The sequence below is a fragment of the Dryas octopetala genome, chromosome 6 (genome assembly GCF_963921425.1).
Source record: "Dryas octopetala chromosome 6, drDryOcto1.1, whole genome shotgun sequence".
Lineage (NCBI taxonomy): Eukaryota > Viridiplantae > Streptophyta > Magnoliopsida > Rosales > Rosaceae > Dryas > Dryas octopetala.
The window spans coordinates 7,216,184-7,239,595 of record NC_141371.1 but is presented as its reverse complement, the minus strand read 5'-3'; the positions used below and the strand labels follow the sequence as shown (position 1 = coordinate 7,239,595).

The window sequence follows — 23,412 nt, the reverse complement described above, 5'->3', positions numbered from 1 at the left end:
ATGAAATAGTGATCAAAGTTTTTCAAGTAGTGTTATAATATGGATGGACAACGTGTTATAATATAAGTGGTATTACTAATCTACGTGTTATAACATTGGTGGATGAAGAATTTATACTATTAAGGTATAATATTAATAATATATACATGTTATAACATGTGTAGATTAGTTTTTAAAAATAAAATATGTGGATTAGTAATACCACATAACAGTGTGATGGTCATACTAAAAAATTACTCAAGGTGAGAAGGTGGTTGATGATATCCCAAAATGAGGCCCCTATTCAGGGAGGGGGTGGCTGACTCCACCCACTTTGTTTTTTTTTTTTTAATAGTTTTGAGTTTTAAATAAATGAAATAAAGGTTTTTTTTTTTCAAATGATATTGGTGTTCGGAGTAAATTTCATAATTTTAAAATTGAGAAAATTACATCATTGGTCTACTTATTATTTAGAAAATTTCATATTCGTCCATAATATTGTTTTTGTTTTTTTATTATTTTACTAATTTTGTGATGTTTTCCATTTTGGTCTAAACTATCAAATTAACACAAATGACGGTATATTTTAGTTATTTATTGCACACATAAGGCACTATTGTGGTCCACTTTCCATATTAATTCACAATAGTGCCCCATATGTGTGGCAAAAAGATTAAAATAGATGGCAGTTTGTGCTAATTTGACTGTTTTGACCATAATGAGACACACCACAAAATTAGTGGATCAGAAACAAAAACAAATCATAGACCAATATAGAACTAAGCGAATAATAAGTGGACCAATGATGTAATTTTCTCAATTTAAAATTTATATGAATCTCATGAGAGATGTGTCCCAAGCAAAATTTTTTAAAGTCTAAAACTAATAACCAGCATGTCCCCCAATAAAGCCCAATAACCAAGCCTTCAACAACTTAGGAGGAGCCCAACTTTAGTAACCCAATTTTGTTTAGTCGGAGGCCACTTAAAGATAAGATAAAAACAAGAACAGAGAATAGAACATTCTCGAAGATTAAAATGTTGATGCTTTAAGTATTAAAATTGATTTGTTAGACTAATCCAAAGAAGAGAATAATGAGAATTTATCTCCATATTCTCTAATATTGATTTCTCTCAATCCATATAGTATTATTAACCTCCTACTTCTTCAGTTCTTCAACTTCTTCCACAATCAGAACAAAGAGTAGTTATCCTTCCACTATCATAAAGAAATACAAAAGACTCCATTATATAACTACATATTATTTGCCTCAAAATCTCATTTTAGGCTCAAACACATATATCCATTGATTAATTACCAACAAATCATTAATGTTATATAATTGAGAATGAAAGTGCACAATGTTTAAGTCAGCCCTAAAAACTCTATGCAACACAATAAATCTTAGTTTAGAAACTCGACTACATATCGTATAATAAGTTATGATTATGTAAGTGCCTAATAAATCTAAATGCTTATTTATATTATCAACATTAATCTTGAATTTCAAATGACATTATTGTTTCAATTCATTATCTTGTTATAAACCTAAATTGAAAACAAATTATTTGTTGGTTTCCCAAAATAAAAAGGAGAAAAAGAAATAGCAAGTTAGCAACCAAGTTTTATGAAAAAGAAATTGTTTGTAGGTTTTTTAAATAAAAGAAAAAAATAAATTAAAAACCAAGTTTTATTCCTAGACTGAAAAATAAGTAAACCAAAAAAACCTTTCTTTCCTAACAAGAAAAGGAGTTTACCACTTTACCTCGATTATAAATACCTCAACCCCCAACTCACAACTCACAAAATTACTTTACTATTTATTGCTCTCTTCAACACCGAAACAATCTCCAACTCTTTCTCTATCTCTCTCTCTTCGTCTTCGTCTTCGTCGGTCTGCTCTGAGCTTGAAGATGTCGGACAAAGCTGAATCTTCTGACCCGTAATCCCCAGATCCCCCTTCAATTTTACTTGCTTCGATTTTTTTTTTAACTTTGTTTTTTTGGGGATTTTGGGGGTGTTAATGTGATTGTGGTTTTTGTTTCAGTAAGGGGACCAAAAGGGACTTCAGCACGGCGATTCTGGAGCGCAAGAAGGCAGCGAATCGGCTTGTTGTGGATGAAGCTATCAACGACGACAACTCGGTCGTCGCTCTCCACCCGGAGACCATGGAGAAGCTCCAGCTCTTCCGTGGCGACACTATCTTGATCAAGGTTCGATTTACATGTCTATTATTCTTCTATTCCCTTTATATATAAAAATAGAAATATTGATGGAGTTTTGGTTGCAGACGTTTTCTAGTTAGGGCTAATGGAAAATTAAGGTTTTGGGTAGTGAGTAAATGCTTTATTTTTAACTGGGTTGATGGGTTTTCTGTATTTTCTTTGGGATCTGGGAATTGGTTGTGTTCTGGGGTCTGAAGTATTGGGATTTTTGTTAGTCAAGTTTATGTTTTTATACTGGTTCAGGAATCTAGAAGTTTCTGGGGGAATGACTATTCGAAACAATTCTTTATTTATGGGGTTTTAAAATTACGCATTCAGTTTTTTGTTTTTGTTTTTTTTTATGAATACCCATATTAGGACTCCGTTGTGATTTTGTTAGCTCAGTGTTGTTAGTGGCTGTTATGGATTGAGCTTTGGTACTAACAGCAGTAGCTCTCCCTATATACACTGTACTGCATGACCTTGGGATTATAAAGAAATACAACAACTAATTCTTTACGTTTTATTTCTTTTTATTGGTGTTTAGGGAAAGAAAAGAAAGGATACAATCTGCATTGCTCTTGCTGATGATACTTGTGATGAACCAAAGATTAGGATGAACAAGGTTGTGAGGAGCAACCTAAGGGTTAGGCTTGGGGATGTTGTTTCTGTTCACCAATGTGCTGATGTCAAGTATGGAAAGCGTGTGCACATCCTTCCTGTAGATGACACTATTGAAGGGGTCACTGGAAATCTGTTTGATGCATACTTGAAACGTTAGTTTCTATTTTAACCTTCTTTATTCTCAGCTGTAACTGTAGTTAACATGTGAATACATACACATACTGAGATAAAAAATAATTGCTTTAGTTTGGAACTCTTATCATTCCTAGTAAGCTATGCCAATAACAACATAAATTTCAAATAAAATGTTTTAACTTTTACAGTTAGTGCTGCTGTTTTAAAGGAGTAATAACTGAAACATATAGTTACTTCATAGACACATGATGCTGAGAACTACGATTTTTTTCCTTTATAGAATTCATTGTCCAAGTTGAAGAAGATATTTTAACTCATAATTTAATTGAATCTGTTCAGATTAAAGAGTATATGCTCAGGGGAACATATTTTAGCTACATATCCTAGCCGCATCACAAATTAATTATGCTGACATAAGTTTCTGTTTAAAATATATTGTAGCTATTACTGATAAGTGATAATTATGAGAACTAAATGATTGTAGCACTGAGTTTCGGTTCAATTCTTTGTGGCATGCATTTTTACCCTGTCTTCTGATCTATTTTGCAGCTTATTTCCTGGAGGCCTACCGCCCAGTGAGGAAGGGTGATCTCTTCCTTGTGAGAGGAGGAATGAGGAGTGTAGAGTTCAAGGTTATTGAGACTGACCCTCCTGAGTACTGTGTGGTTGCACCAGACACTGAAATCTTCTGTGAGGGGGAGCCTGTGAGGAGGGAGGATGAGGACAGATTAGATGAGGTTGGCTATGATGATGTTGGGGGTGTTAGGAAACAGATGGCTCAGATTCGTGAATTAGTGGAGCTGCCACTAAGGCATCCTCAGCTATTCAAGTCAATTGGTGTGAAGCCACCAAAGGGTATTCTTCTGTATGGACCACCTGGATCGGGTAAAACTCTAATTGCCCGAGCTGTTGCTAATGAAACTGGGGCATTCTTTTTCTGCATCAATGGACCAGAAATTATGTCAAAATTGGCTGGGGAGAGTGAGAGCAACCTCAGGAAAGCTTTTGAAGAAGCAGAGAAGAATGCACCATCAATTATCTTTATTGATGAGATTGATTCAATTGCTCCCAAGAGAGAGAAAACACATGGGGAAGTTGAGAGGAGGATTGTTTCCCAGCTCTTGACTCTCATGGATGGACTAAAATCCAGGGCACATGTGATTGTTATTGGGGCTACCAATCGTCCAAACAGTATTGATGCGGCTCTTAGAAGGTTTGGAAGATTTGATAGGGAAATAGATATTGGTGTTCCAGATGAAGTTGGGCGTCTTGAGGTTCTCCGTATTCATACAAAGAACATGAAGCTTGCTGAAGATGTAATATCAAATATGATTTTTTTTTTTTTAAGTTATTGTGCTTTTTTCCTTCTTTTATAAAGTACTAATAGAATGTTTTGGACTTTTATTATATAGGTTGATTTAGAAAAGATATCCAAGGAAACACATGGTTATGTTGGTGCTGATCTAGCTGCTTTGTGTACTGAGGCTGCACTTCAATGCATCAGAGAGAAGATGGATGTGATTGACTTAGAAGATGAGTCAATAGATGCTGAGATACTCAATTCAATGGCAGTTACAAACGAGCACTTCTCGACAGCCCTTGGAACAAGCAACCCATCTGCTCTTCGTGAAACAGTAAGTATTTAGCTTTGTGTTTCAAGTGGCATAGAGTTTTGTCTTGATGATTAGGCACCTTGCACATTGGATGGAATCCATAATTTCATGTTTTTGATTGTCCAGGTTGTTGAAGTGCCCAATGTTAGCTGGTCTGATATTGGAGGTCTCGAGAATGTTAAGAGGGAACTTCAAGAGGTAATTGAGTTTACTCCATTGGATTGTTTGTTCAACATTATTTCATTTATTTCTGGTACTTTCAATATTTATTCCTGTATTTTCTTTTCATGCAGACTGTTCAATATCCTGTCGAGCATCCTGAGAAATTCGAGAAATTTGGAATGTCACCTTCAAAGGGAGTTCTTTTCTATGGCCCTCCTGGATGTGGTAAAACTCTTCTGGCCAAGGCCATTGCCAATGAGTGTCAGGCAAACTTCATCAGTGTCAAGGGACCTGAATTGCTTACGATGTGGTTTGGAGAGAGTGAGGCCAATGTACGGGAAATTTTTGACAAGGCTCGTGGATCTGCTCCATGTGTCCTCTTCTTCGATGAACTTGATTCCATCGCAACTCAGGTTTGAGCCCTTCTTTATGCAAAATCATTCCTTTTTACTAACAATGGCTACTAATTTGAATACTATAATTAATCAACAATAAGTTCAATACGGAAAAAAGGAAGTTTTGCACCATAATTTAACAATGACTAAACAGGAGAAAACTTAGCATTCTAGGACGACAACTTAAATTATTAGTTTGGTTTCATAACTTAGCACACACACATACTCTATTAGACACTACTGTTTACTGTGGGGTTGGCAACTCCTCACAGCCTCAGCCAAAAAAAAAGAGTAGTTTTGACCAAAAAAATTTGCAGTATTTTCTTGGGTCATGATCTGATGCTGTTTATCTATTTATCTATTATATATATGCTTATTACTTTATTTTTAAATCTTGCAGAGAGGTAGTAGCGTAGGTGATGCTGGGGGTGCTGCTGATAGGGTTTTGAACCAGCTCCTTACAGAAATGGATGGAATGACTGCAAAGAAAACGGTTTTCATTATTGGGGCTACCAACAGGCCTGACATTATAGACCCTGCACTTCTACGTCCAGGTCGTCTGGATCAGTTGATTTACATCCCTCTCCCTGATGAGGAATCTCGCTATCAAATATTCAAGGCTTGCTTGAGGAAATCTCCAGTTTCTAAAGATGTGGACATCAGAGCCCTTGCCAAGTACACCCAAGGATTTAGTGGTGCTGATATCACAGAAATATGCCAGCGTGCTTGCAAATATGCCATTAGAGAGAATATTGAGAAGGTATGATATTGCACTATTCCTGGATACTTGTTCATCTTTTTGTGACACATCTTTCTTTGATTTTAACCATTATTTTCTCATCTTGCAGGATATCGAGAGGGAGAGGAGGAGAAGCGAGAATCCTGAGGCTATGGAGGAGGATGTTGACGATGAGGTAGCAGAGATCAGGGCAGCTCATTTTGAGGAATCAATGAAGTATGCTCGTAGGAGTGTTAGTGATGCTGATATCCGCAAGTACCAGGCATTTGCACAGACATTGCAGCAGTCAAGAGGATTTGGAACAGAGTTCAGGTTCGCAGAGAGTGGTTCCACGGCTGCGGCATCTGACCCTTTTGCAACCACTGCTGGTGCGGCTGATGAAGATGACCTTTACAATTAGGATAGTTTCAGTATTTGTCTCGTTCATGTTTGAATTCCAACTTGCATTTTGGATTCCATTTATGATGTGGTGGTGGAAGAGTCCATTTAATCATTATTGTACCCAAGAAAGGCCCTGGGATTCCTGCCATCGGATAACCCTTGGATACTACGAAGTTAAAAACAGTGTTAATTATTTTTTAAGATTATAATGGATAATGCAAAAACTCAGCATCTTTACTTCAAGTGCTTGGAATAGTGTTGATGTTATACACTAGTTTCTTTGGCATCTGTTTATCATATGTTAGCTACTTAGCTGTGTTCTTATGCAGGTTTTTAATTATCTCCCTGGTTTTTCAGATTCATTTTACTTCATTTCTGCTTTTGGTCTTTTTCCTCCTTCCCAATCAATCCTTTTTAGTTTTAACTGTCATTCCCAAACTTCAAAGAGTGGAAATCAAATCGTAAGCAACAAAAAGATGATCATGGACATGGTTGTCCAGCCTCCCTTGCTTACACTTCGACCCTCTTTGTGGAAAATCTTTAAACATGGACATGGCTTCTAGGACCCCAAAGCTTTTAGTAGTTTTTCCTTTTCTCTGTTATTATGAATGGAGGGGGTGTCTCGTGGGATACAGTTAATGTTGGGTGGGATGCTTTACCAACCAAAAAAAGGAGATTCTAGTAAAATGGCAAAATCAGATAAGAAAATACAATATTGAGAATCAATAGATATCAAATACACCACGCATTAAAAAATAGCTAATTGCATTTCAAGGTTCAACTGTTCAAGATGCAGTTGATTTTTATTCTCTTCTTTATTAGAAAAAGTTGCACATGTAAACAAGGGTTTTAACAACTGCTATTTTGATATTGGATTAATAATAATTTTAAGTTTTTAGCTCATAATAATCACTAATTTGGAGTAGGTTCGAATTGTTTGGCTAGAGAGCATTGAAATTTTAGCATGTTCTAGATTTTATTTTATCTCACAAAGAATTCAAATGAATGCAATAATGTAAATAGCAAGGATGAAATGATAATGGATCGAGTGTCTAGACTTGGGACAAGCAGAGCACCCACCAAGGCAAAACCAACTTAAGAATGCAGGGCAATGGGAGTCATGACCATCAATTGTCCATAGTAAAGCAGGCAGCAAGCTTGGAATAAAGAAGAAGATGAAGGGTGTTTGAGTAATAACCATCCATAGTTTGTGTTTAGGAGGCACTGATTAGACTATATATGCCAATGGAAACAAGAAATTAATGGCTCCTCATTCCATCCATGCATTCCTTGTTTACTCACTTTTAGGTTTCTTCTTGTCCTTGGTACTGATAAGTCCTTTCACACCTCATCTTTGGTGTCAAATATTCCAGCTAAAAGCCTAATATCCTAGAGAGGTTTTAATTTCCAGAAAAAAATAATAATTTCAATCCTAAGGTCGAGATTGATGACACAAGAATGACTTGTAAAGAAAAATATTTTCTAGTTTTTAGAATATCAACTAAGGACCTTCTGACAATTAACCAAGTCAGTCAGAAAATTGGATTTTTTCTACAGAAGAGTCAGATAAATGGGCTTCATGATGGTGAGTTGCAGTCTACAATCCAAACTGAACATGAGCTTATGGAGTAGTTTAATTTCTATAGGTGCTGGTGGAGTGATCTTATGTAACAAGTGCAACACCTTTTCCTCAAACAATCATAAAACAGCATGATGTTTCTGAAATGGGAGAGGACAAAGGTTAGTTGACAATCACCTAATGCTTTGCCAGACTCATAATGGCATAAGAAAAACATCAAATCATATCATATACCATATATAATAGTAATAATAATAATGTGATCGAGAAGCACATCTTATCGTGGATGTAGCTATAGCTAGATATCAATTATGTGTGTTGACAAGCCTTTGTAATTGTACCCCACCACATTTCCCATCTTGCTTCCATTTTCCTCCCATTTATGAAGGGAGGAGGTCCCATATCCTACATTATGTGACTCAGCCATGAGCCAACACTGCAAACTCACCTAGAATGGTAGGTATTTAACACATATATAAGATTGCATTTCATCCATAGGCTTGGTTTATGATACAGAAAACGTATAACATATAAATGAATAAATATAAATAAATCTAGTGATTCACAAATTTATGAAAAAGTAAACCTACAAATTCAAAAGAAAATACATGTGTATGTCATATATATCTGTTGTACCATAGAGTTTTCTTTTATCTATGCCCTCTTATGAAACGCGTGGAACATGGGGTAAAAATCAGATGGGCAACTCAAACGTCAGGTCCGCTGACAAATCCATGAATTTTTCTTCCTGGGGATAAGAAATTACTATAATTAAGCTGCTTATCTCAATTGTCATTTTATCGAGTATATTAATTATCCTCACCTTAAAATAAAATATGAATTAAAAACTGAATTTAACTTTCCTGTATGAGCAATGTTTGGGTCTTTATGTTTGAAGACCAACTTTATTCCATCATGTGCTCATTTAATTGGCCATAAGGACAAAATTAGTTCTCAAACATGAGGACCGAAGCATCGTTCTTCTTAAAAAATATTCCATTGAAATCTATTAAAATGTCACAACTATATATATCATATCACATACGAATTCAATACAAATGAAGTTGATGATCCGTGATGGTCTATTAGCCAGTTGATGCCATTTACCAATGAAATGAATTATGGGACCAACTGACAAGTGGTTGAAGAAGATAACCTAAAAGGAGGAAAAATGTAGGGTTGGTTGGCGCCTCTTCTAGCTCTTCAGTACTTTTTGTTTGCACACACGTGCGTGTACACATGGATGGTTCTTGCCACGAATGTAAACACTGTAACATCACGTTTTTCAACCATGCATGTCAGGGATGCACGTGTTAGCCTCCAACCAGGCCCCGCACATTACCATTTTGTCACTGACTTTAATATATCCCTTCTTTTATTTTTGGCATTCCCGGCATGGTGTTTTCTTTTGGAGTAAAAATGGAGAATGGGGTTTACAATACATCTTCACACTTACTGTTCTTTTGGAAGACCTTATACGGTGTGTACGTGTATATATATATACAGACTCTTTCTATTAACGTATATCTCAACTTATTTATGTTGAGGTATGATCTTGTTGAAGCTCACACGAGTCATTTTGTGTCGATCTGAACCGTTCGCAATGATCATCTTCATTGATAGATCATTTTTACAAAAAATTAGTCAAATCGGAAATCATTTACCTATCTAATTTTGATAAAACAAATGAACGGTTTCATTGAAAATATTTGCTTCGTTCATTTATTTGATCAAAGTTAGATAGGCAAATGATTTCAGATTTGGCTAATTTTTTGCAAGGATGATCTATCAATGAAAATGTAAAAAATAAACGGTTCGGATTGACACAAAACGGCTCGTGTGAGCCCTAATAAGGTATACATCAACATAAATAAATTGAGAGATACCTCAATAAAAGGAGCCTGTATATATATATATATATATCCCCACTAATATATTCATAGATCGAATGGTTACAAAATTTATATTCTACAGATAAAAAATAATCAACTTATCGATCCAACAATGACAACAACATTCACATCATACAAGCGTCTACATGATAACACAATCTTTCTTTGAACTTCTTTCATAATATAATTGTATAATATAAATTGTTCATTCTTATAAGAAAAAAATAGTTAAATTAAAAATCATTACTTAAATTATCTCGTGTAGACAATGACATGACATAGTTTGTCCAAGTTATAACATAACATGATATGACTTGCTTTGGCCATGGCCCATGGAATGACATGGCTTGTTTAGTCCATGATACGACATATCTTGCCTAGACTATAGTATGGATTACTTGTCTAAGTCATGAGATGCCATAGCTTATGGCATTTGCTACCATGCGGAGGTCCTTATGGTACACATATTTTTTCAGTATTAAATTGACAAGTTTACTCATTTTTATTATGGGATATAGTTTTTTGGGGTCGTCCAATTTGTCCATGTAGGATGCGAACGTTTGTATCATACCCAAGGAATAAAATTTCAGATTTCGAGGAAATTTCAACAGAAATTTCAAAGATTTTTAAATTTCGACAAAAATTAGACGGAAACGACGTAAATTGTTATCAAAATACGAAAATTTTGAATGAAACTTTACCATATGTTTATTTAACATATTATCTACTACATTAATAAAAAACATTGAAGAAACCAAATTATATAATATGTTTCATGTGATATAAGATGAATATAATGCGCTTTGAAGACAAATACTGTTAAATAAAATTAGTATAATGAATAAATGAAATTAGTATATTATTTATACTCTATAATCTATACACGAAATCCTAATACTAAACCCTATATACCCTAATACTTTTTATACTCTATAATCTATACACTAAACCCTATATACTTTATAATCTATATTCTATAGGGATTAATGTCATTTTGCTCCCCAGACTATTACACATGTATCAGTTTGCTCCCCAGACTTCTAATTTGGAAAATTAAGGACCCTGACTTTTTCAATTTTGCCAATTAAGGTTATTCCGTCAATTTATACATTTTTCATCTAAAATGTCGAGATGATCAAGCAAAATTTAGCAAGAAATAAAAGAGGAAAAATGATGTATGAGGAAAAAATGATAAGATCTAATTGGAAGGGACCATTTTGCCCTCAAAGATTTGGATAAAAAATGTGTAAATTGACAAAAGAATCTCAATTGGCAAAATTGAAAATGTCAGAGTCCTTAATTTTTCAAATTAGAAGTCTGGGGAGCAAACTGATACAAGTGTAATAGTTTGGGGAGCAAAATGGTATTAATCCCTATTCTATATTGTTTAAGATATCGTATAGGATATTAGGGTTTAGGCCCTTTAGGGTATTTTTAATTATTTTTTATATAAAAATGTATTAAAGTTTACTGGTTTAGGGTTTAAAAACAACTAAACGAAATCTCAAAACGACCAAACGAAATCCCAAACCATTTTTTTCTTTCCAATTGTCCAAAAGCCCCAAACAGTCAAACATCAATCAAAAGAAAACCTTTTATTTTGTTTCTCTTTTCTTTTCTTTGTTTTCCTTTTATTTATTTTTTCTTTTCTTCTTTTTCCTTTTTTTTTTCTTTCCTTCTTTTTTTCTTTCCTTTCTTTTCTTTCCCCATGGCTCTCCTTTTCTCCTTTTCTTTCCTTCCTCTAATTTCTTCTATTTTCTGCTTCTCCTGTGGGCTGTGGCTGCGTGTGCTTTTTTTTTTTTTCTTTTCTCTCTCTCTCTCTCTCTCTCTTTTTTATTCCTCTATCTTTCTCTCTCTGCATCTCCACCCTCACCCTCATCTCTTTCTCCCTCCCCTCTTTCTCCCTCATCTCCCAATGCCGCCGCTCCCTACAGCCAAAACCCACCGAAAATCAATTCAGTCCAACCCTCATCTCTTCCTCCCTCTATCTCTTTCTTCCTCATCTCCCCCATGTCGCCACCCTCTCTTTCCCCCTCGATCTCACCCGCCGAAAATTTCGGCGAAATTTCGAGGATTTCGGCGAAATTATCACGAAAAATTAAGAATTATCAGTTTCGATTTCGAACCCCTCTATAATCGAAATTTAAACCCTTGATCATACCCACTCTTATAACTTATATTATTATAATGATAATTATATGGTTGATTATTTTTGCATGTAATTGATTTTTAACTAGCATGAAAATATGAAATTTGTAAGAAACTTTAAATATGAACAATTCAAATTATGAAATTAAATAATCCTTGTAAAATAAACTCAAAAATCCAAAAATATGGTAAATATCTTATGGAGACTTAGAGTCCAGTTTATTTTATGAGTCTTTCTTAGAATAAGACCGGTAATGATTTAGGGTTTTTAATCAAGTCTTTTTATTTTTCTTATTTGACGGATTTATTTTAGGTTTTAACTTCGAAATTTTGGGCATACCGCCTCTATAAAACCCACTCTACAGTCTATGAGAAGAAATACCCTTCAAATCGGGGAAAGACTTTATTATGAATTTAAAAAAAATTTCTTATAAATTAAAAGGACTTTATTATGAATTAAAAAAAATTACAAATTAAAAGACTTTATTATCAATTAAAAGAATTTTCTTATAAATTTTAAAACACCCTCAGTCTTCTTCTAAAAATTAATTTTTTAAAAGATCCAAGCCTAATTATCTCAATATCTTATTACTTTCATGAGTTCTAATATAAGCATCGAATAACATACAAATAGATCGATACCCTAATATGAAAAAGTAAATTAGTCACAATTTAAAGGTTAAAATTGAGTCTTATATGTACTAGTTGGTATCAAATTTTAAAATTTGTACTAATTTTTTTTTTCAAAAGTATTATAGATATGAGAAAAATTTATCTATAATAAAAATATAAATTGATTTGACATCTTAAGAGATAGTTTTTATAGAAAATTAGGATTAAATATCAAATTCCAATAATTTTTTGGTATAGCATGAAGACCATATAATATTTCAATTGAACTACTAAATTTAAATATAGTTTTTTAGATTACGTCACAAATATGTTGGCACCTTTGATTTGAGCCTTTTCTATTTGACATTTTTGTCCTTTGGCCCACTTATGATGAATGTTAGTTAAAATTTATAAGGTTTTGACAAAATTACCCTTGATACTATTATATTATCTTGAAAATTTGCTAATGTAGTCTCAACTTCACATTTAGTTGTAACTGTACGACACTCACAACTTTAAATTTAGTTGTAACTGAACGACAGTCACATCTAAGTTGTGAGACAGTCACAGTTAAGTTGTGACTTAATTGAATTATTTTTAGATAAACTATACTACAATATGGTATAAATAGATGTCAAAACAATACTTTTACTCAAAATAATACATAGTATAGTGGTATGAGTTGTCTCTTTTAATTTACTAAGACAGTCACATTTAAGTTGTGACTGAATTGATTTTTTTTAAATATAATATAGTATAAATTAATGTAATATTTGTGATGTAATATATTTTTTTAATAGTAGTGGCATGTGATGTAATATTTGTAAATTTTAATATCTTTTATTTTATTATTTTGTTTGACTTTTGAACTAGTACTTAATCTAAAATGCTATTTAATTTTAGTACCTAAACTAAAAAGTTATTAAAATTTAGTAATTAAAATCAATGACCTTAATTTTTATCTTAAAATTAGAAAAAAATTTATATAATAAAATATAAAATCATATCTCATTTAAAATATCAAATCAACAACTATATCTTTAGTTAGACGAAAGTTTATGTTTATAATGGTCAAAGGAAACGTCTCTGTCTAAATCCAAAGCAATCAATTTGAATTCCAAAAAGGGAAAGCAGTCTTGACTCTTGAGCCTTGATGGGAAATTACAGTCCCCCAAATTGACTGAGCATTTCATTTCAGGTCGGTGAAACTGTGAATTGTGAAAGTGATCGGACTGTAATTAACCAGTAATCCAAGGGTCAGAAGTTGGTGGGACCCCGAGCACTCATTATAGAGAGGGCCGCACGAGGGGGAGGCTACAGCCTGCACATACAGCAGAGGATCGTACCACTGCCATCTCATTTTCCTATCAACGATTCTCGCTGTCTACTGACGTACGCAGTGGGTCCCACCCCCTACGTGTCCTTGGGCCACGGCCCATGGCCCCATACACAAGTATCTCCACCGGACAAAGATTCCCTACCCATTTTCTCTACCATGCTTGGTACAAGGCTAAAATCTTAGCCATTAAAGAGAGAGTAGAAAGAGAAAAAGAAGGGAGAGAAAGATGAGTTCAATGGCTAAGATTTTAGCCTTTTACCAAGCATGGTAGGAAAATGGATAGGGGATCCTTGTCCATCTCCACCTTTCACCTAAAAAGCTTACAGCATTATGCATCTGCTACTTTCTCATTCATATAGACTATAGTGATCGAGTTAGCGTCAATTGATTTTTTAAAATTTACAGTAAATTTTTTAATAAGATTTATTTTTCTTAAAAAATGAGCGGTGACCGGTGAGGAAGTGAGTTGCTTAAAATGAGAGTGTGGCTTTATAATTACTTTTCCAGTTTTTATTTTTATTCTTCTATTTCACCCTCAAAATATTAAATTGCTTTGTTTTAATATTTTAATTAACAAAGAACAATTGTCAAGTTTTTGAAAAATTTAATCATAATTAAGTCCTTCATTTATATATATAGCTTACAAAAGAAAACAATAGTAATTATTATAAGTGATACACAAATTGATATTTACACTTTTCTTATTTTCAATTTTATTTTCTGGGTTAGAATGAAAATTAAACTTCCATGCACCTATCCTTCATCCATGGAACATCCACAGTTTTCTTTTGTAATTTGTAACTTATAAATTGTCAATATAGACTATATGTGCACCCTATATTATATCCAGCAAAAGGTGTGGGTTTTTCATTTGGGCTTATAGCTTTATTTAATTTATGATAAGAATTCGACTCGATCTCAATGGCATTCCATCTTCTTGACCACAAACTTTTGTTGCATACCAAGGAACATTAAATCAAACCATGGTGGGATGTGAGGACACATGACCCTAAAAAACTAACAATATATTTAGATTTTAAAGTATGGTCCAAAGCAAATAATAATAATAATAATAATAATAATATAATTGTTTCCTTGCTCCTAGCTGTCTGGTGTTCCCTAAAGTACAGAAGGCCCCTTGTGATTAGATTGTCCGAATCGAGAAATCATATAGGATATTGGGGTATGGGTGGCATCATTATAAATGCATTAAAGGAAAAAACTATGCCACTTTGTCCATTTATGAAAATTTAATTCAATATCCCATGCATTAATAATTTAATACAACTATATATATATTCTTTTTCCTTATCTCAAATATATATAGGTTAGGGAAAGAAAACAAGAAAATTTGGTTGAAAATTAACTAATTAAATCATGAATATTAGTTATAAACCTTATTTTGTAAACTGGTGTGGATCGGAACAACATGAGAAATTACGAACCAAAAAGAAAAATCAGATTATATATAGTATATGCAGTACTCTAACTCTCACATATATATATATATGTACGTTACTGCAGAATTCTCTGACCTGGTTATATCTGAATCTTATAAAGCGAATCTTTTATTTTGTTTATTCTTTTTTTTGGTACAAGATATTTTGTTTAATCTTTTAACGTACATGCAGTTCATATATGTGTACATGTGTGCATGTATATATATATATATCTTTTGTAAAGATAATCTATCAATTAAGATGATCCTTACAAACGATTTGGATTGCCACAAAATAACTCATGTATATGAATCATAAAAATATATATATATATGCACATGATATATATATATACAAATGTGACTGTATATCGTGTGTGTGTGTATATATATATATATATATATATACCAATTAAGCCATAACTCATGACCTTGAGAATTATAAACAACCCAGGATTCCTTTCAATCTCAATATTGATCCCAAGAGCTCTTAATTTACAGCAGCAATATTCATCATATATCACCTTAAAATTAATGTAGAAGTGAAGAGGAAAAGTGAAGGAAAAACCAAAAAGCCAAAAAAAAAAAAACAATGAAATTGATTATTCAAACTATGAGTTCTTGACAGTGGAGACATTTTGGTTCCATCAAATTAGAAGCTAATTTCATGAAGGGATTTTAGTTACACTTGTAGAAATATATATATATATATATGTAAATAGATTAACAATAATACATGCAGATGAGAGAAAATGAAGCAAGCAATTAAGCAAAACTAAGAAGCTAGCTAGCAAGGTTGGTCTGATGGATGGAGTCTGAGGCTAGCTAGGGGTCAGTGCGTTCATGCCAGCAGAGGAGCATTGCTATGCAACGGCGGAGGATGTAGAACTTTGTGCGCTGCTTCTTCAAGAGATGGCTGCACTTTTGACCCAGCGATGATGATCGGCTGCAGTTGCAGTTGCAGGGCTCAGTACTGCACCCATTCATCGCCTGCAGATTATTGTTGAAGCTTCTACTACTACTACTACTACTACTACTACTCATCTCATCACTTTCCTTCACTACTGCCAGCTTCGATCGATCTGCTATTACTACCTAGCTTTATACTTTTCTCACTACTACTATTATTAGTACTACTACTCCACCACTAGATCCAAGCAGTAAATATCATATATTCATATGTATGTGGCTCTGCCTTGTGCTCTTTATATACCAGAGAATTTTTTATATTGGGGGGCGTGGGATCCACAGTGGGGTCCACGTCTTTCCTCTTCTCTTATATGTTACACTGAAAAAGTTTTTGTACGTGACAATATGTCACCTTTATCTCACAACATGTGTCTCATTAAGATATGCTACCTTTATATTATCAGTCTATACATACATATTGTAAAATGATTCAAAAAATAAAATGATTTGTACTTACTATCTCAATTGATGATTGTATGTTTTATTTTTTTAATAAATGCAAAACTCGATTACGTGAAATCTATTTATTTAAATTTTACATGGTCATGCAGCTAAGATGGTGTAAATAGAAGTAGTATATATTATGGGTATTAAATAGAAAGAGATGATGGAGATGATGGAGGGCTTTGAGAGCCACTGGTTTAGGTTATAATTATAGGGAGTTGGGTATGAACTGTGAACACTGCAAACCCACCAGCTGTCTGCAAGGAGAATAACGATAGCATATGAATTACATAGAATGAAAGGGCCAAGTAATTACCATTTTTTACATGAAATGTTAAGAAATACAATTTACCATGACCCCACCCCACGTCTCCTCCATAAAAATACCTGCCCCTACCACTGCATATGAATTAATTTTTTGTGGTCTCGCCTTACTAACTATAGTACGTAGAAAATTCAACTCAAATAATTAACATCATGCTCTTTAATTTGACTAGCTATCGGTGCATGGCAGCTAACTATTTGCTCCATTTTTTTCTGCTTCCTCTATGATGCTCCAGACAAGGAGTGCATGTCACATAATTTCTTGGTCAACACAACTGTAATTAATAGAATCCATGACCCTACCCCACACTCATAAATGCATGCTCTGCACTCCAAATATTATATATATATATGCCATCTTCCTTGCATATTATACAGTTCATAGAGTTAAGTGTGGTCATGAGCACACTTGACAGAATGCAAATTGATTGGTAAATACTAAATAGGGTTCTAGCTAGCTAGCTAGCTAGCTTTATAGAGAAGTACGTCTTTGATCTAGCTGGTCTATAAGTTGATCAAAACCTGTGGCAGATTAAATTATTTTGGCTAAACCATTATGGCACATTACTTTACTATTTTGGCATTAATATTCAATCAGTAGTGAGATGAGAGAGAGAGAGAGAGAGAGAGAGAGAGAGTAATCATTGCCTTGATCTTTAACTTAAAATGATTAATATGGAAAGTAAAGTGGCAAGTACTGATGGGGTCATACTTCAACAACAATATTATTCCAAAGTAATGTAATTGACTAACAACATGGTATTAATTAATTGAGCCTTATCTAAGTAATTATTAGTAGAGTTAATTACAATTATATACATTAACTATATACCATTTTTTAATTTGGTACCTTAAGTTTAAAAAGTTGCATTAAGGTACTCAAACTACGAAACCGTGTCAGTTAGGTACCTCCATTAGTCTGGCCGTCAAAAAGACCGTTATTTGATGACGTAACACACCACTAAAAGATTTTATTTCAATTTAGTAGCTCAACTTTACCATGTTTTTCAAGTTCATACCTTAAGTCAAAAAATTTGCAAATAAATAAATGTTTTTTCAGTTTTTATCTAAACTTCACCTCAGCTTTTGACCCATTAAATCTTCACCAAAATCAACAATCTTATATTCATTTTGAAGCTATGAATCTCTTCTTTATAACCATATAGAAATAATTCAAAAAGGAGTTATGAAACGCGAGATAAGTAGTCACAAATTAGGTTACCCGAAATTGCCTTACTTTGTGATAAATTATCTCGAGTTTCATAACTCATTTTTGCATGATTTTTATATGATTGTAAAGAGGAGATTCATAACTTCAAAATGAATATAAGATTGATAATTTTGGTGGAGATTTAATGGGTCAAAAACTGAGGTGAAGTTGAGATAAAAACTGGAAAACATCTATTTATTTGCAAGTTTTTGAACTTGAAAAACATGGTAAAGTTAAGGTACTAAATTGAAATGAAGTCTTTTAGTGGTGTGTCACGTCATCAGATAACGGTCTTCTTGACGACTAGACTAACAGAGATACCTAATTGACACGATTTTGTAGTTGGTGTACGTATCTTAATATAACTTTTTAAATTTAAGATACTAAATTAAAAAGTGGTGTATAGTTAATGCATATAAATGCAATTTACCCTTATTAGTATTAAGAAAAGTGAATTTGGAAGTTTTCAAGCAAATGCAGGAAATCACTGGCCAAGGAAATCTCTAGGACTGGAATTGTCTCGAGATGACGTACGTTGATTTTGTGATCCTCTTTCTGACCCATATTCTAGCAGCTAGCTAGCAACTTAATTAAAGGCTCAAAGATCAATCATGTCCCAAAAAAAAAACAAAAAAAAAATTAAAAAGCTCAAAGATCATGCATGTACATGGGTCTAGATGCCTTCAGATGCCATGTGCTAATCATCATCATTTGCAATGATTAATCAGATCCATATATTGAAAGGTGTTGGAGTAAAATGGCTCGATCTAAGTTATGAAACAACATATGCATGTGATGGATATAGTTCACTACTAATAGCAACATTGTCTCTTTAATTTTGAGTTAAAAAAAACACACTATATGTAGGGTCCATTAAATTTGCCCAAATGACTATTGGATTTAGGTGGTTAAATTTGGAATAAGTATATCATAGTGATCATTCCGAATTGGTAGTAGACTTGATCAATGATCATGCTGATCCGTTGATATCATAATTACTCGTTCAACTGAAAACATCACACGTGATCATTAATTCAAGGTGAAATAATTAGTAACCGAAGATTGATACTCTCTTGCGTTGTCTACTGACCTAATATATATCAAGTTTGACCAATTGACCTACATTTGAAGATGTGGCTCATCATAGACCTCATGGGCTGTACGGGAACAGTTCAAGTTCCCAATGTTCTAAGCAGATCTACATCTACATTCTAAATCAACAAAGTGTGTGGGTTCAAAGCTATTGTTGTATGTTCCGTTTGGGCCCCCAACTGCTTTAATTTGTATATTTATTGTAGCGGGGGATCACAATGTTAATAGCCCAGCTGTAGGAGGATTGATGATATCATACTTGGGAGCACAGTTATATGTGACCTCCTACTCATAACATATCCATTATATAAAAGTAGGTCGAAATTAATACATGTTTAAAGAAAGAGATCACACTTTTAGAAAGTGAATTTCAACTCATGATCCAGGAATGAAATTTTTTTTATTCCTAAAAAAAATGTAACGTACTAGAATGAACCGAAATACCATACAATATGAATTTTACGTATTTAAAGCCAAAGAAGAAAATTAGTTACAAAAATTTTATGTGAAGAGTGGTACGTTGTTGGTTCTTAGTGGCCATGGTGCTCATCATAATTACTTGAGGACAAGTGACACCTGAGATTGAAATACAATCTTGTGCAACTATTTATGAACTGAAGAAGAAGATTGAGGAGCGTGTGAATGTGGAAGTGGGTAGGCATAAATCATTAAGAGTTAATTATAGAGAGGACCCCAAATTATATATCTTTGACACTTTATCTCTAGTCTAAAAGTCTAAATTTTTTGACACTTTACCCCATAAATTCAATAACCTGTAGCCAGTGAACAGCTCCTCTCCGTAGTCCCTATTGTTGAGTTACTTTGTTCCTTGGTATCCCTGAAAAAGAATTTCCATTCAAATATTTTGGGGAACCCCAATTTCTTTCTTCGGAGCCGTTTCTTTTCCCGTTCTTTATTTCCTTCTTTCAATTGGTAGGTAACCGGGTTATTCAAAGGAAGGGGGCTAGGGCGGTGGACTGATCATTCTCATTTTGATTCCTTGATCGACTTCACCCTCCAAATTCAATTTGATTAAACACTTTACCTCAAAACTATTAAAAAATCAATTTCTCCATTAGTTTTACACGTGTTGTGCCATGTGGCCTTTTGCCCAATAGTATTAATTGTTTTGTTAATTATTAATTGAAGCCAAAATGACCTCAAGCAAAGGCCACGTGGTGCTAATATGACGCTAGGTGTGCCTATTTAACGAAGAAATTAATTTTTTTTTTTTTTTTTTTTACGGTTTGGGTTAAAGTATTTAACGAAATTGAGTTTCAAAGGTAAAGCATAAAAAATTTAGTTCGGAGAGGCAAGCCAAACGTGTCACAAAATTGGGGGTGATCATATATGTAATTAGCCCGATCAAGAGTACAAGTGGGGCCAAAATATGCATAGGCAAAACAAATTTTTTTTAGGGAAGAAAACAATTTTGGTTCTTGTGTTTTACTCCAAAAATATATTTGGTCTATGGGATTTTAAAACTCCGTATTTGGTCTTTGTGTTTTTAATTGTTTGCAATCTTAGGACATTTTGTACCTAACATGAAATTTTTTTCTCAAATTAAAACTAAGAAATTGTTTAAACTCGCAAGTTTTACTCAAAAATTACTCTTTAGAAATAAATACGAAAATGAAAAATTAGTTTTAGAAAATAAAAAAGATGGTCTTTTAATCCCCCAACACAATTTTCTTAAAAATAAATGAATAATTTATTCCCAAATTTAAAATTGTCCTCATATTACAAATAACATAAAACAAAGAATAATGTTATATTTACCACATTTTTATACCATCTCACATATCATTACTTTATTGGACAAAATTTTTCTATGAATTTTTGGATTTTTATTTTTATTTTTTAGCATCCAATGTATGAATGCCATGTAAATTGCCACATAATATTGTATAAAATTGTGATATAAAAATATGAGATATTTAACACTGCTGTAAAACAAATGTAGAGTTTTGAAATCACACTTACCAAATATATGTTTGGGGTAAAAAGGGACCAAAAACCATATCATACATTTTTGGTCCAACGGCTCATGAAAAATGCACGGCTAGGATCGTCTGATCAGCTTGAGAAATGCATCACATTTATACCCGCTAAAACTTCCTCCTAAGTCCTAAACCAGTGTAAGAGAGTATCTTTTTTCACCAAAAAAAAAAACCAGTGTAAGAGAACTGCTTCTTTTCTTTGACAATGTCTTCCCAAAACACCTTCAAAACCTTGAAGAAGGTCTTCCCCTCAGGGCCCCCTTTGATATCCAACCAAGAAATCGCTGAAAAGATTGCTAAAACCCTAATCAAATCAGGCCTTAAACCCCTCTACACCACTTCATCATCTCTGCTCTCCAATCTCAACCCCCACATAACCAACCTTGTCCTCTCAAACCCACTTGTCCCACCTCATTCTTGCTTGAGCTTATTCAACTTTCTCCAAAGAAACCCATCACTCACTTCCCACAAACCCAATCTTCAATCCCATGTAACCCTCATTTGCAGGCTATATGGAGCTAGAAAATTTGCCCAAATGAAGAGTGTAGTGAATGCTATCGTGACTGATGACAGTCTTCGATGCCCGGTTTCCGGAATTGTTTCTTTGATTGAGGATGGGCGTAATGGGATAGAATTTGTTGAGAAATTGTGTGATATGCTATTCAGGGTCTATGCAGATAACAAATTGTTTGAGGAGGCTATTGGGGTTTTTGATTATATGGACAAGAATGGGTTTGACATTGAAGAACGGTCCTGCTTTGTGCTTTTGATTGCATTGAAGAAGTGTGGTCAGGTGGATTCATGTTTGAGGTTCTTTGATCAAATGGTTGAAAAGGGTGTTCAAATCACGGTTTATTCCTTGACATTTGCAATGAATGAACTTTGTAAGAGAGGAGAGGTTGAAAAGGCTAAGGCTTTGATGGTCGAGATGGTTCGTAGAGGGATTAAGCCTAATGTTTTTACATATAATACACTTATAAATGCTTACATTGCAAGGAAGGATTTTGGGGGTGTTAATGAGGTCTTGAGATTGATGAAGAGGGCTAAGGTGGGTTATAATGTGGCAACATACACGCTTTTGATTGATTGGTATGGTAGCTCTGAGAAGATTGAAGAGGCTGAGAAGCTGTTTGAGGAAATGCGTGAGAGAGGGATAGAACCAGATGTGTATGTTTACACTTCAATTATCAATTGGAATTGTAGAGTGGGAAATACGAAAAGGGCGGTGTTGCTTTTCGATGAATTGACTGAGAGAGGTCTTGTCCCGAACGGTCACACTTACGGGGCATTGATTAATGGTGCATGCAAGGTGGGGCAGATGGAGATGGCGGAACTCTTGGTAAATGAGATGCAAAGTAAAGGAATTGATGTAAATCAAGTTGTGTTTAATACGCTGGTGGACGGGTACTGCAGAAAAGGGATGATAGATGAAGCTCTAAGGCTGCAGGATGTCATGGAAAAGAAGGGTATTCAGAGTGATGTGTTTACTTACAACACTATTGCTGGTGGATTGTGTAAATTGAACAGGAATGAGGAGGCAAAGAGGTTGTTGTTCACAATGGCAGAAAGAGGTGTGGCTCCGAACGTAGTGTGTTTCACTACTCTGATTGACACATATTGCAAGGAAGGAAACTTAGTTGAAGCAAAGCAGGTTTTTCAAGAGATGAAAAGGAAGGGAGAGAGACCTAATACAGTAACATACAATGCTCTTATTGATGGGTATAGTAAAAAAGGTAAGATGAAGGAAGCTCATAAGCTAAGAGAGGAGATGGAAGATAGGGGGTTGATGTCGGATATGTATACATATACGTCGCTTATACATGGTGAATGTGTTGCTGGAGAGGTGGATGAGGCACTGAGCTTATTTAATGAAATGTCTCAGAGGGGTTTAACTCGTAACACCGTCACGTACACAGCAATGATTTCGGGTTTGTCTAAGGAGGGGAGAACAGACAAAGCTTTTGAATTGTATGATGAGATGAAGAAAGCAGGCCTCACACCTGATGATAGAGTCTATCATGCACTTGTAGGCAGCCTTCATACATCCAAGTCTTAGCTTTAGAAAGAATGTACAGTAAATATTCTTTGTTAGAAAATGGAAAATAGATCAGTTTATTTCTATGGCTCCATATC

At 34.0% G+C, this 23,412-nt stretch overlaps 3 protein-coding genes across 3 annotated transcripts; 2 read left to right on the top strand and 1 right to left on the bottom strand.

Moving 5' to 3' along the window:
• The first annotated feature begins 1,781 nt into the window (after positions 1–1,781).
• On the top strand, positions 1,782–6,475 carry LOC147281834 (cell division cycle protein 48 homolog). Its single transcript, XM_086246797.1, has 9 exons — positions 1,782–1,921; positions 2,027–2,192; positions 2,731–2,959; positions 3,492–4,258; positions 4,355–4,576; positions 4,682–4,753; positions 4,849–5,130; positions 5,513–5,872; positions 5,961–6,475. The coding sequence occupies exons 1-9, from the start codon at positions 1,893–1,895 to the stop codon at positions 6,249–6,251; spliced, it is 2,418 nt and encodes an 805-aa protein (XP_086102923.1). The 5' UTR covers positions 1,782–1,892; the 3' UTR covers positions 6,252–6,475.
• A 9,464-nt stretch (positions 6,476–15,939) lies between these two features.
• Positions 15,940–16,346, bottom strand: ROT4 (DVL family protein). The gene has a single exon (XM_086249168.1). The coding sequence runs from the start codon at positions 16,282–16,284 to the stop codon at positions 16,066–16,068; it is 219 nt and encodes a 72-aa protein (XP_086105294.1). The 5' UTR covers positions 16,285–16,346; the 3' UTR covers positions 15,940–16,065.
• Positions 16,347–21,438: 5,092 nt separating this feature from the next.
• LOC147281832 (Pentatricopeptide repeat (PPR-like) superfamily protein) lies at positions 21,439–23,367 on the top strand. Its single transcript, XM_086247836.1, has one exon. It carries the CDS (start codon positions 21,485–21,487, stop codon positions 23,333–23,335), a length of 1,851 nt encoding a protein of 616 aa, XP_086103962.1. The 5' UTR covers positions 21,439–21,484; the 3' UTR covers positions 23,336–23,367.
• The last annotated feature ends 45 nt before the right edge of the window (positions 23,368–23,412 follow it).

Coding starts and splice junctions, on each gene's coding strand:
- LOC147281834 (XM_086246797.1), top strand. CDS start 1,893: ATGTCGGACAAAGCTGAATCTTCTGACCC. Junction 2,193..2,730: donor GCGACACTATCTTGATCAAG/GTTCGATTTACA, acceptor ATTGGTGTTTAG/GGAAAGAAAAGAAAGGATAC. Junction 5,131..5,512: donor TTGATTCCATCGCAACTCAG/GTTTGAGCCCTT, acceptor TAAATCTTGCAG/AGAGGTAGTAGCGTAGGTGA.
- ROT4 (XM_086249168.1), bottom strand. CDS start 16,284: ATGAGTAGTAGTAGTAGTAGTAGTAGTAGTAGAAGCTTCAACAATAAT.
- LOC147281832 (XM_086247836.1), top strand. CDS start 21,485: ATGTCTTCCCAAAACACCTTCAAAACCTTGAAGAAGGTCTTCCCCTCA.